General features: G+C 37.2%; 1 protein-coding gene across 1 annotated transcript in view; it reads left to right on the top strand.

Annotated features, from left to right (window-relative positions):
- ABI2 (abl-interactor 2) overlaps positions 1–17,104 on the top strand; it is a 70,336-nt gene that overhangs the window by 28,858 nt on the left and 24,374 nt on the right. Inside the window, 1 exon segment of the mRNA XM_011992487.1 lies at positions 6,351–6,509. Coding sequence (XP_011847877.1) covers positions 6,351–6,509 — 159 coding nt within the window.

Here is a 17,104-nt window from a genome sequence, read left to right as displayed (position 1 = left end):
CGGACGCAGTGGGAACTGAGTGTGAGAATCATATTAGTAACAGAAGATTGGGCAGATAATGAAAAGTAGTTTTGACAGTTAAATTTAGTGGACGTATTGGAATTTAGTAGTCTCTGAAAATGCTACCCTCTTTGAAACCGAAAAGTTGCTTATTTGATTCGAGGAGATACACACTTAAAACTTAGTTTTAAAAACATGACACAAAATACATTAATAGAATGTTACATACTTAATTACTTATAGTAACAAGTAGATAATGCCTTTTAAAAATCGTAAAGATTTGTGTTTTAAAAAAACTCTCTCTTTTTTTTTGCCTGATATCTGGAATATGTCTATTTTCTGATTTGTCTAATTCAAAATGGAAAACTGTTGCTTTTTAGTGTATTATGTTAGTTTTGTATACTATATACGGAATGTTATGCTAAAAATAACAATATGAAGGGAACACTTTTCTTCTGGAGTAGTGCTTTCAAATAAAAAGGAATGTTTGTTTTTAATGAATTGAAAAAATCTGTACGTTACCCTGAGTGTCTTGAATTATTTGCTGCTTATATAGACATCCTTTAACATAAGTTTTATTCTTTTTTTCAACTCTATTCTTTTGGTTAGTGTTAAGCACTGAATATCTAACATTAAATACTCTAATACCTTTTCTAATCCTGCCTCATATGATTGCCTCATTAATGCTGCCTCTTACTCCTCTTTCCCCTCAGCCCCTGCTGGCTCTGCTGGCACTCCTCCCCTTCCTGCTACTTCTGCATCTGCCCCTGCCCCTCTTGTTCCTGCTACTGTCCCTTCTTCCACTGCCCCAGACGCTGCTGCTGGGGGTGCCCAGACCCTTGCTGATGGCTTCACTTCTCCAACTCCCCCTGTTGTTTCTTCCACTCCCCCTACAGGTAAGTATTTGCTTATTAATTGGCAGGCAGATCCAGTCATCTGGCTATTCTCTTACTTGCACCTTTGATTTTTTATTTGTTTTTGGTTTGATTGTACTTTGTATTTAAAAAAATAAGAATAATGTACTAAGAAAGTCTGTGACCAGAGATTAGCATTTCCTGAGAAAATTGAGGTAAAGTTTCTCATACATTTTTCCAATAGGGTAGCATAAATTTATGTTCTTTTATTGCTTGAATTTCATTTATTAGAGATTTTTAAGTTAATATGGAGCTACCTTATGTACAGTTTTTGGAAATTGTCATTAGAAATATTTTTATTACAGGTTAAATGATTAACAAAAGTCTATTACAATAATTCTAAGGTATATTTTATAGGAAATATTTGATACAACAAATGGAAAGCCCCTGTAAGTCTGTTTTTAACAGAATCTGTTGCTTATTATAGCAGCATTGGAAACTCATAGACAATGTACTTGTGAAGAATTTCAGGTTTATTTAAGTTGGCTAGTGTTTTAAAATTGCAATCTAAAATCTGTTTTGATTGGGGAGGAGATAGACTCAATTGCTACAAAATGTATTTGTACAGTTAATGATGCTGGCTAGTAAACAGGTTCTTATCTGCTATAAAATATATGTGTTTGGACATATATCACTGTATTAGTCTGTTCTCACAATGCTATAAATACCTGAGACTGGGTAATTTATGCAGAAAAGAGGTTTAATTGGCTAACGGTTCTTCAGGTTGTACAGGAAGCATGATACTGGCATCTGCTCGGCTTCTGAGGAGGCCTCAGGAAACTTACACTCATGGCCTGAAGCAGAGGGGAAGCACACTGGTCACATGGCCAGAGTAGGAGCAAGAGGACAAAGGGGGAGGTGCTACACACTTAAACAACCAGATCTCATTATTGCAAGAACAGCTCCAAGGGGGATGGTGCTAAACCATGAGAAACTACCCTTGTGATCCAGTCACCTCCCCCCAAGCCTCACCTCCAACATTGGGGATTACAGTTCAACATGAGATTTGGGCAGGGACACAGATTCAAAGCATATCAATCACTGTAGTGTTCCACTTGCCAGTAAAGAGCTTCATAGCATTTACATTCAGCTTTGCTGTTATACATGTTAAACATATATAAGATCTTTACATGTTTTAAAAGACACTTTTAGCCAAAGTGGATTTTGGATGGTGTCTTATGGGATTCCTTCTATATGACTTTTAAAGAAAAGCTTTCTGCAGTAGATAAATGTAAACATGGGCTGTTTTTTGATACAGATACAACTGTTAGGCCAAACTAACTAGTTAAATATAGGAATCTCCTTGTGCTCCGGCTTTGATAAAGAATGCATCGGAAAGGACAAATCACCCCCAACTGAGAGTCTATGTTTTAGTAATTAAATATTAGTTGAGTAACAGGTGCCTGGCTCACTGCTCACGAAATAAACGTTTGTTGTGTGAGGGGATAATTAACTGTGGTTTTTGAAACAAAAAGCAAGGTAAATGCCTTTTAATAATTTATATCAGGGTAGTCTCTTTTATACAGTATCTGAGTTACCAAGCAATTTTTTTTCTTTTTACTAAGGGGTAACTTATGTACAGTAAAATTCACCCTGTGTACCACGTATGTTTGTGAGTTTTGACAAAGGTGTACTGACACGTAGTTGCCACCACAATCAAGATATAGAACAGTCCTATCATCACAAAAATTTCCTCCATGCCCCCTTTTTATAGTCAATCCTTCCCCTCCACTCCCAGCTCCTGGTAAGCCGTTGATGTGTTTTTTGTCTCTAAAGTTGTGCCTTTTTAAGAATAACACATAAATGAAAGCATATGGTATGTAGCTTTTTTGATCTATTTTTTTGGCCAGATGCATTTGAGAATTACCCATGTTGTTGCATGTTTAAGTATTTCATTACATTTTATTGCTTAGTAGTGTTGTATTGTATGGGGATGTACCACAATTTGTTTATCCCTTTCTCAGAGGACATTTAGATTTTTCCAGTTTTGAGTGCTTATGAATAAAGTTGCCGTAAACATGTACATATGGGTTTTTTTGTGCACTTGAGTTTTTATTTCATTCAGGTAAATACCTAGGGAATAGAATTGCTGGGTTATAAGTAAATTTTTAACTTTATAAGAAACTGCCAAGTTGTTTTCCAAAATGGCTGTATAATGACTAATGATATTGACCATTTTTTTCATGTGCTTATTTGCCATGTGTATATCGTCTTTGGTGAAATATCTGTTCAAATGTTTTGCTCCTTCTCATCTTTTTAATAGGGTTTTTTTTCTTATCATTGAGTTATTTTACTTTCTAAATATATGTCCTTTATAGATTATGAGTTACAAATATTTTCTTCCATTTTGTGATTCGTTTGCTTATTTTCTATTTTTTTTGGCGGGAGCGGGGGTGGGGGCGGCGGGAGGACAAAGTTTCACTCTTGGCATCCAGGCTGGAGTGCAGTGGCATGATCTCGGCTCACCGCAGCCTCCACCTTGCAGGTTCAAGCGACTCTCCTGCCCAGCCTCCCAAGTAGCTGGGATTACAGGTGCCTGCCACCATGCCCAGTTAATTTTTGTATTTTTAGTAGGTACGGGGTTTCACCATGTTGGCCAAATTGGTCTTGAACTCCTGACTTCAGGTGATCCGCTTGCCTCGGCCTCCCAAAGTGCTGGGATTACAGGCGTGAGCCACTGGGCCCAGCCTGTTCATTTATTTTTTTAATGTATTTCAAATAGCAGAAATTCTTCATTTTTATTAAGTGTTATTTTTCTTTTTTTTTTTTTTTAATGAATTGTGCTTTGGTGGCATATCTAAGAACTCTTTACCTGAAGTCATAAAGATTTTGTTCTGTGTTTTCTTCTAGAAGTTTTTAGTTTCAGGTTTTATCGTTAGGTTTATGATAATTAGGTATATATATTTTTAAAATCCCAAATGGTAAATCTGTCATTAATAGTGTGCATAGTGTCTCTTTTTTTTTGAGACAGACAGCCCAGGCTGGAGTACTGTGGTGATCTCGGCTCACTGCAACCTCTGTTGCCTGGACTCAAGCGATTCTCCTGCCTTAGCCTCCTGAGGAGCTAGGATTACAAGCGTGAGCCACCATACCCAGCTAATTTTTTGTACTTTTACTGGAGACAAGGTTTCATCGTGTTGGTCAGGCTGGTCTTGAACTCCTGATCTGAAGTGATCAACCCGCCTCCACCTCCCATAGTGCTGGGATTGAAGGCCTGAGCCACCATGCCCAGCCCATGTGAGGTTTTAGACTAGATCTAACTATATAAAATTCATAATGATGTTAATCCAGATGTTTTTAACTTGATCCTAGGTTTGTATTAGTTTGTTATAGATTAATTACTGAAATGCTAATAATTGTATTCAGTGGTTCAAATAACTATGCCTTTTAAATCGTTTGTACGTTTTCATGTTTATCACGGTTACAGAGGCTTCTCAATTGATAGCGGATTATGTTTAAGCTTGAGTGCTTAAGATTTTATACAACACAATTGAGTTTTAGGTTTTTGAGACACATGTAAGATGATTAAATGTTTTAACAAGTCTTGAGTGCTCTTATAATCTATATGACTCCATATGAATCTAAGCTTGATAAACTTACAGTTCCTATAGAGCAATTTTAGTCATGTAAAGCCATTTCATAATAATAGACAAGATGAAAAATTGTCGAAGTGTTTTTTTCCTCTATTACTTTAAAATTACCAAGAAGATAGTCTCATATTAAAGTAGAATACAGGTGGTAAGATTCAACTGAGATATATGAAGCCTGGAAGAGGATATGACTGCAGTGTTTGATCATGAAGAATTGAACAAATCAAGCATTCATCAGATTATACATTACATAAGTCTTAATCTCACTGTGTTTCAAGTAGTTTATTTTAGAATTAAAAAAATTTCAGGATAACCTTAGGCACAAATGGTTAGATGAATATGCCAGATATCATCTGTTCCCCCAGTGCCCCCTCCTCTACTCTCCCCTTTTCTCCAGTAGGCTGACCTCCAGGAAATGCTTCAATGGATTCTTTTGCCTTCTGGCTTCCTGTTGGGTTTAGCAAAAGTGTTTTTTTGGTTCTTCTTCACTTATCTCCTCTCTTTCTCCCTTTCTCTTTCTCCTTTCCTTTCCCCTCCTCTATCCTTTTGCCCTCCTCCACCTTCATCTTCTCCTCCTCTAGCTTCCCATCCCCTTTCTGCTTTCTTCTCCACCTACTTATTTATCCCCCTCCTCTTCTCTCTTGCCCTCTCCTTCTCTCTTGTCTGCTGGTGTACTCTCTCATGGGTGCTGTAGTGCTCTGTAAGAAAAAGTTTTCAGCTTAATGTAGGTGGGAGTGAAGTCAAGGTAAAGTTTAGGGAGTGGATTATATTATTAGGAAATTGATGGATTATGGAATCATGTCTGCAGTTGACATTAGCTGTGGAAGAACTCTCAAGAGAGCAAAATACAGTGAAATTGATGATAACTGTGTATGGACTTAGGGATGGTATTAAAAATAAGATATATTTTGACCCTGTTTTTATATCTTAATTTTTTTCATGATTGTAAATTTTTTAGATTTTAATTTTAAGACAAAATAATGTAGCTTTCATGGTAGATTTTTTGATTAAATGAAAGAAGTGTTTGATTTGGAATCATGTCATTTAACCTTTTGTTGAAATACTTTATTTTCCTTTAAACAAACTTTTTTGCTACCTTACGTTTTTTATTATTTATTATTTTGGAATAAGACTGTGTGTCAAACATTTTTTTCTCTTGCTTTCCCAAACGTCATTCTTGTTGATTTTAGTTTTCAGTGTTTAGTGACTATATTTTGGGGGTGGAGTAGATAAATTTTAATTAATTGTGATGATTTTGAAACCCCATCAGATTTTTAATTTAGTGAAATAATAGTGTTAATTAGCAAACTGTTTGTTTATTTTGAGACAAGAGTCTCACTGTATCAGCCAGGCTGGAGTGCAGTGGTGCAGTCTTGGCTCACTGCAACTTCCGCCTCCTGAGTTCAAGTGATTCTCATGCCTCAGCTTCCCGAGTAGCTGGAATTACAGGCACATGCCACCATGCCTGGCTAATTTTTGTATTTTTAGGTGAATCGGGGTTTCACTATGTTGGCCAGTCTGGTCTCAAACTCCTGACCTCAAATGATCTGCCTGCCTTGGCCTCCCAAAGTGCTGGGATTACAGGCATGAACCACTGCACCAGCCCTAATTAGTAAACTATTTAGATACAGCTTTCCAAACTTAATCATAGTTTTGTTTGCTTTTCTGCTTTTGTACTATGATACAATATCAGCAAACAATAACTCACCTTGCATTGTGTATTTCAGATACTAGTTAAACTAGCTGTTGTTTTTAATTATTGAGATTTAGGCATTGTACATAAAGTATTTAATGATCTGAGATAATTTTCTTTTAATGACATATGTATGTTCTATCTCTTTTTCAGGTCATCCTGTACAGTTTTACAGCATGAATAGGCCTGCCTCTCGCCATACTCCCCCAACAATAGGGGGCTCGTTGCCCTATAGACGCCCTCCTTCCATCACTTCACAAACAAGCCTTCAGAATCAGATGAATGGAGGACCTTTTTATAGCCAGAATCCAGGTTAGATTTTTTTTTTTTGCATTCTATAGAATGTATCTAATTAAAAACTTTCAACTACAAAAAACCCTTAGTTACAAATAGTGCATGGTAGTGGTTAGTACCATTTGTTGAATGAATGGGAGAATGAATGAATTGTAGGTTGCTAATACTGTATCTTTCAATTCTTAAAAAAAATCAGTACGTGATTTCCAGGTAAAGTCATAGAACTTAATTTTTCTGAGCAGAATTTTTTTGAATATTTTAGTGGTTATTTGCTTTTTAAAATAACATTGTGGTGAATGGTATTTCCTTTTTATTTCATCAGACATCCTTACTCTATAAATAACAAATAATGAAAGTTGGGTGCACATGAACAGAATTTAGAAGTAACAAAGGAAAAGAGAACATTTTTGAAGCTGTTTTGTGCTAGGGAATTATATTAGCTTGTACAATTCTCATACCAAACCCATGGTGGAAAAACTAGGAGTTGGGTAAATTGAATCAGATACAATAATTACACTGAATAATCGGTTGTATCATGCATACGGAATAACTAATCTGGAACATATTTAATGCTATACATAATTATTATTTTGTTTACTCCCCAGAGAGGGCAAGAACAAATATTAGACACCATGACTGTTGTGGACATGGTATGTCAACTTACTGTGTTTTTCTGTATTTTTGCCAAGAAGCCAGGAAGCCTATGTGTGAACACCTCTGATATTGGGTTCAACTCATTCCATCTTTGATAAGCCTTGAATTTTATGGAGCTGCAGTTTGTCTCTGTGACTGCGATCTATAGTGATATTCTTTGTAAGAGTCTTGCAGAAGAAATTTGATCCTTCAGCATAAACACTTAATTTAACTAATGTTTTCATATTATCTCATTTGATTCTTAGAATCATGTACAAAATAAGATTGGTGATCATTTTCCTATATCTTATAGGTGAGGAAAATGAGGCTGAGGTGATGGTCAGGTTAGGATTTGAACTTAGGTTTTCTAAGTTCCATGTTCTTTCTTTCTGTTCTTTAATTTTTTTTTTTTTTAAATTGAGATGGAGTCTCGCTCTGTTGCCCAGGATGGAGTGCAGTGGCGTGATCTCTGATCACTGCAATGCCCGCCTCCTGGGTTCAAGTGATTCTCCTGCCTCAGGCTCCTGAGTAGCTGGGATTACAGGCACCCACCACCACACCCAGCTAATTTTTGTTTTTTGTTGTAGAGATGGGGTTTCACTATGTTGGCCAGGCTGGTCTCAAACTCCTGACCTTAAATGATCCACCCACCTCAGCCTCCTAGAGTGCTGGGATTACAGGCGTGAGTCACCGTGCCTGGCCTGAGTTCCATGTTCTTTCTATTGTCCTACCTACATATTAAAAAAAATCTTTTCTTACCCTCCCAAGTCTTCTCTTTTGTGGAGAGGAAGGCGGATGAAAGGATGTGATATAAAGTGCATGAAAGCCTGAGACCTTGTCAGTCTTTTAAACAGTTACATCCTGGAATACTGCTCAGGAACTGTTTGTTAAATGCCAAATGAATCCCTTGTTCATTTATCCAAATTCCTTCTCTGTTCTGGGTCCCTCTTGTAAGTTAAATGCTGTATTTGTAGTCCATCCAGTGCAAACCATAGTGTGAATACCAACTGCCTTAATTGATACATACTTCTATCTTTTATCACATTTTGTGTTTTTGGCTGTGCAGTTCTTTTTAAATCATTCTGAACTTAAATTTTGACAAAACTGCCCTTTTTATACATTCTTCTTTTAAACCATGTTTTCAGATTTACATTTGTTCAGGTGCTGTTTTGTATTTAAATGCATTTTTTATTTTTAAATTTTAGTTTATAAAAATTTTAAATTTTAGTTATAGCCTGTTTCATAGTTCTGCTGAAGCTGGGCTGTCTCCTTGGCCCTCTCAGATGTTAGTCCAAAATGGGTTGGTTCCATTATGGAACTGAGAGATGCTTCACTGTTAGAGCTTGAGACGAACTATACATGATATATAGTAAGTATATACAGGGATATTTCTTTTTTCTTTTCTTTTCTTTTTTTTTTTTTAAATGGAGTTGCGCTCTGTTGCCCAGGCTAGAGTGCAGTGGCACAATCTTGGCTCACTGCAACCTCACCTTCCCGGTTCAAGCGTTTCTCCTGCCTCAGTCTCCTGAGTAGCTGGGATTACAGGTACCTGCCACCACGCCTGGCTAATTTTTGTTTTGTTTTGTTTTGAGACTGAGTCTTGCTTTGTCATCCAGGCTGGAGTGCAGTGGTACAATCTCGGCTCACTGCAAACTCTACCTCCCGGGTTCAAGCAATTATCCTGCCTCAGCCTCCCAAGTAGCAGGGATTACAGGCGCCTGCCACCATGCCCAGCTAATTTTTGTATTTTTAGTAGAGACGGGGTTTCACCATCTTGGCCAAGCTGGTCTCAAACTCCTGACCTCAAGTCATCCGCTTGTCTCGGCCTCCCAGGGTGCTAGAATTACAGGCTTGAGCCACCGCACCCAGCCTATACAGGGATATTTCATGCTTTGTTCGTGTATGCTCCAAAATAGTCCTATGAGAACGCTGTAGGTAGAATTTATTTGAAGGCTGTTTAGGCACATATTTAAATGTATTTTATAATACATATTTCAATAGTTTCTTTGTAAATCTGATTTTCAAATGCTTGAAAGTATATGTTAAAGTAAAAATATTCCCACTTTATGAAATGATTTTAAGGAAAAGTATTTTTCTCACTCATGGAAGTAAGGTGAATTGGGATTGTTAGGCTTTCTGTGTAATGTGTGAGTCAATTTAGTTGCACTTTTTTGTTTTTCTGTACTCTGCTCTATTAAGTTCTGCCTTTCATCTCCAGGGATTTGATAACTGTTTAAAGTGGGTGGCCACAGCATTGTTAGTTGGTTAATCAGAGTACTTTTTCTAAACTAGTTTTTTTTTCTAACTAAACCATTTTCTTGGAAGATCTCTTTTTGCAAGACTTAATGATTTGTGAATTAGTGTTCTAAGGCTGTTGGATGTACTTTTATTTTATATTCATTAGAATATTATTTATGAGTCAAGCGCTGTGGCAGGTGCCTGCAGTCCCAGCTACTCAGGAGGCTGAGGCAGAAGGATTGATTGAGCTAGGAGGTGGAAGTTTCAGTGAGCCAAGGTTGTGCCACTGTACTCCAGCCTGGGCAACAGAGTGAGACCCTATCTCAAAAAAGAATTATGTAAGTCTTCTGTATTACTCCCACTGGCCCTGCAATTGTCCCTATTTTTTTCATATTTACAGTGAGAATATTTGTTGTGCTTTCTCAAGTAACTAATACTCTGATTTAACAAAAATGATCTGAAGTGTGTGTTTTATGAGGTTTTTTTTCTTTTTTTTTGGTAATTGGAGTCTTGCTGTGGTTGCATGCTTCTCAGGAAGTGAGCTGACAATCTGGAGGGTGTCATGTGAATATAAATTCAGTGGGGTTCTGTGAGGTGTACATCTAGCAGTGTTATTACTATATTTGTTAATGTACAATTTGATCTGAGTTTGAAAAAGGGCAATTATAGGAGTTAAAATATGTAACACCCAGTGTCTAGTGCCAAGTCTTAGGAGCACAATAATTGTTTTTTCATGAGATTATTTCAGAAACAAGTTATTGAAAGGAACCCTTTGATCAGGGCATAACTGAAATCCCTTTGGTTCTCATTATTTCTTAATCTAATCCAGCCAATGAAATAGGAATACCAATTTATCATTCATGTTGCCAGTGGTAAGGGGGGGGGTCATAGAAACACATAGGGCTAATTATGAGTTAACAGTCTCTACTTTAAATGTAAATATGAAGCACCTTGTGGTCAAGAAGAATATACATATATCCATATGTGAGTATGTATATGTATACTTACATAAACCTTGTTTGTTAATGAATCAGTAATGTAGCATGTAAATATTAAAGGCTTTAGGAGAAAGTAGCATGTATTTTACTGCTCATAATTTCTTAAAAGTTTTTGGAAAAAAGTTCATAAAGTGAATGTTGGTTCCAAGAGATGTATAGTTCTATGAGATATAGGAGTTCCTGAATGGGTGTGCTGTTTCACAAAGAGAAAGTGTCAGGCTTAATAACCCCTGAATGGTATTAAAAGCGACTAAAAAAGTAGAAAACAATACTGGGATAGTGCTATTGCAAAATAAAAGCCATTTCACATATTCTGTAAATGATTTGTGAAGTTACAGCACCACCATAAATGTCTAAAATGTCTAGAAGAATACTGATGTGATGGGGCTTTAGCAAAGTATAAATAAAGAGCAGGAGCAGGAAGATTTTTTTTTTCCCCCCAAAGTCTTGCTTTGTTTGTTGCCCAGGCTGGAGTGCAGTGGCGCAATCTCGGCTCACTGCAACCTCCACCTCCTGGGTTCAAGCGATTCTCCTGCCTCAGCCTCCCAAGTAGCTGGAACTACAGGTGCATGCCACCACGCCCCTCTCTCTCTCTTTTTTTTTTTTTAAATAGAGACAAGGTTTCATCAGGTTGGCCAGGCTGGTCTCTGACTCCTGACCTCAAGTGATCCACTTCCATCTGGGGTTACAAAGGTCATCCCAAATTCTACTTTTCTCCAAGGCAAACCTTTAACAAGGTGGTCCAAATTAATTCAGATATCACATCATTTTCTTTTTGGACCATGTAAGATCTCATCTGACTAGAATGTCTGTGAGCCAGAATATACTGTCTTTCTTGGAGTTGAGCAGAAAACAAACCATTCTAAGAGAATTTAAGCAGAATTTTTAGCAAAGAATTGTTGCAATATTCAGTTCTAATCCTAGTCATTTTGTTACTGCCTTGGCCTCCCAAAGTGCTGGGATTACAGGTGTGAGCCATCGCGTCCAGCCTGAATTCACTTTTACCTACCTCTTGTTCTACATTGGTATTCATGTTTAGAAAATACTACACTTACAAATTGTTTATTTCCTTCACTGAGAAAAAAATATAAGCATCTAAACTCGCATGGGCTATATAACATACATATATATATCATCTAAATGTGATGTTCAGTAATGGCTTTAGAAGTAGTGTTTAGAGTGCTTATTTTGTCTAATATTCTCAGAGTATAAAGCTGTAAAAATAAGATGTAAAAACTTAATTTTATTTTTCCAAACTTTTTAAATTGGACATTTAAAATACAAGCTTCAGTGATGCTTCAAAGAACTCTATAAATAACCAGGAAGGTTGTACTTGGAAAGTCTGTACATTTCATCAGCACAGACTCATCATTTAGGTTTGGTTTGCTTGGAAAGCCTTTTACTGTTTATATCTAAACGTTGCTTTGTGCACACAGCTGTAATTCTCATAGCTCTTCTACTTATGATCTCTTTATAAATTCCAGTCACATGGTGAGCCTGTCTTCACATTAACTTCATTCTTGTATATTGTGAAAATTATGTAACAGAATCTAAGTTTGGAGATCTTTTGGTGGTTATTGGGAGAGTCTTGTCTTATGAGGAATCATTTTAGCTAAATGAAATGAAAACAAGTTTGCTTCCTGCTCTTGTTTGCCTGTTCACAAAATGACTAGGATTAGAACTGAATATTGCAACAATTCTTTGCTCAGAATTCTGCTTAAATTCACTTAAAAATGGTTTGGTTTCAGCTCAACTCCAAGAAAGACAGTATATTCTGGCTCACAGACATTCTAGTCAGATGAGATCTTACATGGTCCAACAGTAAAATGATGTGGTATCTGAATTAATTTGGACCATCTTGTTAAAGGTTTGTGCTGGAGAAAAGTAGAATTTGGGATGACCTTTGTAACCCCAGACGGAACTGAATTTTTGAACATGCCTTAGACTAGCTTTGAAAAATGTCTAACTTGTTACCAAGTCATTCTTTTAAGGAAGAACTGCGATTGATCTTTCCCTGGCTGCTGGTGGACTTCTTTTTTTTGAGATGGAGTTTCGCTCTTGTTGCCCAGGCTGGAGTGCAATGGTGTGATCTCAGCTCACTGCAACCTCTGCCTCCCGGGTTCAAGTGATTCTCCTGGCTCAGCCTCCCGAGTAGCTGGAATTACAGGCACCTGCCACCACGCCTGGCTAATTTGTGTATTTTTAGTAGAGATGGGATTTCACCATGTTGGCCAGACTGGTCTTGAACTCCTGACCTCAGGTGATGCACCCCCCTCGACCTCCAAAGTGATGGGATTACAGGCATGAGCCAGCGTGCCTGGCCGCTGGTGTACTTCTTAAAACCACTATGGCTTCAGATTTTCACTTTCAGAAGTAGAAAAGAAATAAGCATATTCATCTTAAAAAAAACAACCTCAACCTCAGTCTACCCACAAAAAGACTGCTGTAGGTTAAGCACCTAATTGTTCTTTTTTAGCTGAGTACCAAAAGGTCTTTTTTTATATTTGGTAGAGAAACAGTGACTGAAGTGGGAAATTTCCCACTTTTCTGTTACACGGAAGGTTAGAATATATTCCAACAGAAAAGGAGCATTTCATCTTGGATGTGAACACATGCCTTGTCTCTACTCTTCTAGTGCCAGTTGCTGCCTGCTACTGTTTCTCAGTTTTATCTTTTTTGTCTGTGCTACCTTCTCTTTTCTTTGTCTTCTGCTTACCCTTGGAAGTGGTATTATGAACATATCAACAGTGGTTGTAAGCCTCTGAGTGGGAAGCAGACACACAAATCAAGGATTTACTGCCAAGAATTATGACTTTAGGGAAAAACCTAACCAAAGGTGTCTTTTAAAGAAAGGTACCAATTTCTAGAGTTATACTACTCTGTTCTTTGCATCTAGATATTCAGGATTATCTGCTTAATTCTTGTCTGTGCATTTGTATGTCCTCCCTGCACCTGTCCATAGCATCAACTCTAGATATTTTGCATAATCTCAACCCAAATGTATCATACCATTATCTGTCCCTGACTTACCCGTTTACCATCCCATTTCTTTCCCAGTACTGCCTACCAGGCTTAACATAGTTAATGACATCTCCATCTTCATAGTTACGAAGGGTAAAAATCTAAGAATGATCTTCAACTTGTTGCTGTCCTTGATATGCTAGCTAAATCATTAGTTGCCAAGTACTCTCTTCCCACACTTTTAAAGTTCTCTCCTTTTCTAGAAACTGCTTTAATTTATTATGTGCCAGCCACTGGGTTAGGCTTTCCACATCCATTGTCTTCTTTTAGTCTTTGCAGCCACTATGTGAAGTAGGTTGCTTTACCTTGTTTTCGTATCACATTTATGGAATAGGCCTGAAGAAGTTAATTGACTGACTATCCATACAGCCAGGAAATGATGGATCAGAGATTTGAGGCTGAGTGACTTGAAAATCCAACCTGTTTCCACTAAGCACTCTTCCACCAGGCATATAAGATCCTTCCCTATTTCATATCCTCCCATTGATATTTCTGGGTTTTTTACTTTATCTTTGGGTATCTTTTCCTAGCCATATGGAAGCATTTCTGGTCCTGTGAACTGGTTATGCTGTTTTATGCCTCTGAGCCTTCACCCTCACTTGGTTCTCTCAACTTGATTATCTTTCTCAACCCCTGTCAGCTTGGCGGGTTCCTTTCTTCAAGTCCCTGTTGAGAGGTCATTTCATTGTAGCCCTCCTCACCTCCACCACTACTTCCGGGGAATTGCTACAAATATTGTTGGGTTAAGATTATCATGTATTCTTCTATTTCAATAGAATGTGATCTCCTTAGAGCAGAGACGTGTTCATCTTTTTAGTTTTATTAGTCTTAACTATATTTTGGAGCAAATACAGTCTTTTTCTCTTTATAAGAAAATGCATATCATACTTCGTACCCATTCTAAAGGAAACTGTAACTGTAATCTTTCTTTTTTTTGTTTTTGCCTCTTTAGTTTCCACAGATACCTGGCTTATTAGTGCATTTATATATGTTAAACATTTGTTGACAGTTTACTAGCTCTAGGCACTGTGCCAGGTGATTGAGTTGCAGGGAAATCTACCTTGGGAAGGAGAGTGGAATGATTTGATTAAGGCCTGCACTTTTCTACACCATCAGGGAGGAAATGTACCAATGAGTTCGGATTATGAAAAATTGTAATGACATAGCACCCGATTCTCAGAGGATGGTTTTGATAACTGTTTTCATAGCAGGTGTTTGCCACTTACTTAGTAGGAAGTCAGTATTTGTCTAATTAATGAGTGAAGAACCAATTAACTTGCCTATTACTAGAGTAATAAAAAGTATACATTTAGAGTGTTGGGATGTAATATTTTTTCTCTCTGTATTGACAAACATTTAAATGTAAAATTCAGAAAACAACATCATGGTAATCTGCAGAAATGCTTTCATTGAGAAGGCATGATGTTATGATATGAAAAAAGATCAGTTATATGTTATATATATATAAAACATATGATTATGTTATATATATTTAACATATCTCTGTATGCTAAATGCTTCCTGTTGTGATTTTCAAAAACTTACTAAAAATTCCCCCAGTACTTTGTTTTATGTGTTAATGAATTGTCCCTCAACAGGGGATCCTTGAGATCGCTGATAAAATGTTTGTGAATGGTAGTTTCCCTCCTTTATGTATTTATTTTATTGTATTATCCTTTCCTTTTAATGTAACTCGCCCTTATCCCTTATCCTCCACACCTTTTTTGTTTTTGCAGTATCTCTTGCTCCTCCTCCTCCCTCCATCCTACAGGTAACTCCTCAGTTACCTTTAATGGGATTTGTGGCCAGAGTCCAAGAAAATAGTAAGTTTATGTCTTCTTTATGCTGTAGATCAGATTATAGGCATAAAATGTCATTTATATGTGATTGACTGGATAGTCATTCATTTGCTGATACTTCAGACATTTCAATATTATGAACAAGTCACTATCTGGCTAGTGGAGATAAAATAGAGAAATTTTCTACTTTTAAATAACTAGTAGTAAAGATATAAGACAAATACATATAAAATAAGGCACATATAAGAAAAGAAAGATCACCTCCAACTGAGGAGGTATTCTTTAATCACTAGATATCTCATCTTTTTCTCTGGGTTGCTCAGGTAAGTGGTAGTCTAGTTTCTTATCACTGGAGTTTTAGGGCTATTATAGGTGGCCTGAGAATCTTCCTCCAGTTTTGTGATTTCAAATATCAGAAGGGCCATTTTTGGTAGGGCTCAGAGGACCAGGCTGCCAGTCTGTCTCCCAAGAGGCCTCATAGGTTGGGAATGAATTTCCCTTGGCCTGTTCAGGTAACTAATTTTGTTGATACCTTGAGTCTTCTAGGGAAGCATTTTGGAGCTCAGGAGATCGATGACAAATCAGGAGGCCTGTATTAACATTCAGTGAGGAATTGCTGTCACAGACACCAGTGAACGTAGACTGTACGGTGGACGAATCCTCTTCCTATGGGCAGTCTTTGTGAGGGTTACATCACAATAATAAGGTTACATGATTTGAACTAGGAGAATGATATTAAAGATCTCATGTCATCAGACCAAAGTAGTCCAGTGTATATATCTCATAACAAGGATGGATGACCTCACTGGTGGGATAGAAAAATTTGCAATCTGTGGCTTAGGATTCCTGGTTATTTGGAAATAGGCACTGCCAATACTAGAATGTAAGCTCTATAAGAGCAAGGATTTTTGCCTGTTTTGCTTGCTAGCTGTTTCCCCAGCACTTGGAAAAGCATCTGACACATAGCAGGCACTTTTGGTCGCCCCTTTTCTCTGCTGCTGTAGCTGACTCAATGCCCCCCTTTAATCAGCACATTCTTCTAGATGTGGTTGTATTTTAACTAATCATTCAGTCTTACTGGCCTGAGGGCTCAGTGTCTTTCAGATGCCTTTGCATCTGTATTTACTAATTTCTGAAAATCGTCTATTTTACTTACTTTTGTTTATTGGAAGGTACTCCATGAACACCTGTAATGTTTACCACATTGTGACTTTGTAAGATGTTTTGTTGAGTTTAAGAGCTATTTTCACATATAATTAGGTAGATTTCATATGTTTTAAATTATGCTATTGGGGCCCACTCTTCTTTAGCTTGGGTGTGACCCACATTGGCTCGAGGAGAAAACTGCCTCTCAGCAAGTTTCAACTATTAATAGTTCAGCATGTGCCAAGCACAGCCATAGTGTGATCCTCTGCCAGGCTTGTGAGGTCAAGTGTGGGATACAAGGTCACTGTTCTCAGGTTTTAAAAAATATCTGCTGCATCTAAACAGGGTAAGTACCAAGTAGAAAAGGATTTGATTACAGTACCGGAATTGAAGGACTTTCCAATGCTGGTTCCGTTCTACATACTCCGTACAAAGTGGAAAGTCTAAGTAAATGTCATTACAGTAAAAGGGAATTTTCTTCCATCACAAATCCTGTTTAATTACAATGATTAATGAAGGTAGTCACTTGAATAATACCCTGGGAGTTTTTTCTGTTTTTACTATTGTGATGAGCATGCACCTTAGAGAATTCTCCCGATCAATTGCTACTGTATGTTCTATGAGATATTGTCATTCATTCTGAACGAAAGTGGTTCTGAGTAGCTTCTGGAGTAAAGGCCAGATTTTGAAACTGACATTGAAGACTAATCCATTAATGAAACACGAATGTTTGTATAGCAACTAAGTGTCATTTTCTTTTCTTTTTTTTTTTTTTTTT

This window comes from Mandrillus leucophaeus, unplaced genomic scaffold, assembly GCF_000951045.1.
Source record: "Mandrillus leucophaeus isolate KB7577 unplaced genomic scaffold, Mleu.le_1.0 Scaffold411, whole genome shotgun sequence".
NCBI lineage: Eukaryota > Metazoa > Chordata > Mammalia > Primates > Cercopithecidae > Mandrillus > Mandrillus leucophaeus.
Note: the sequence above shows the minus strand (reverse complement) of the source record. Positions and strands in the feature narration are given on the sequence as shown.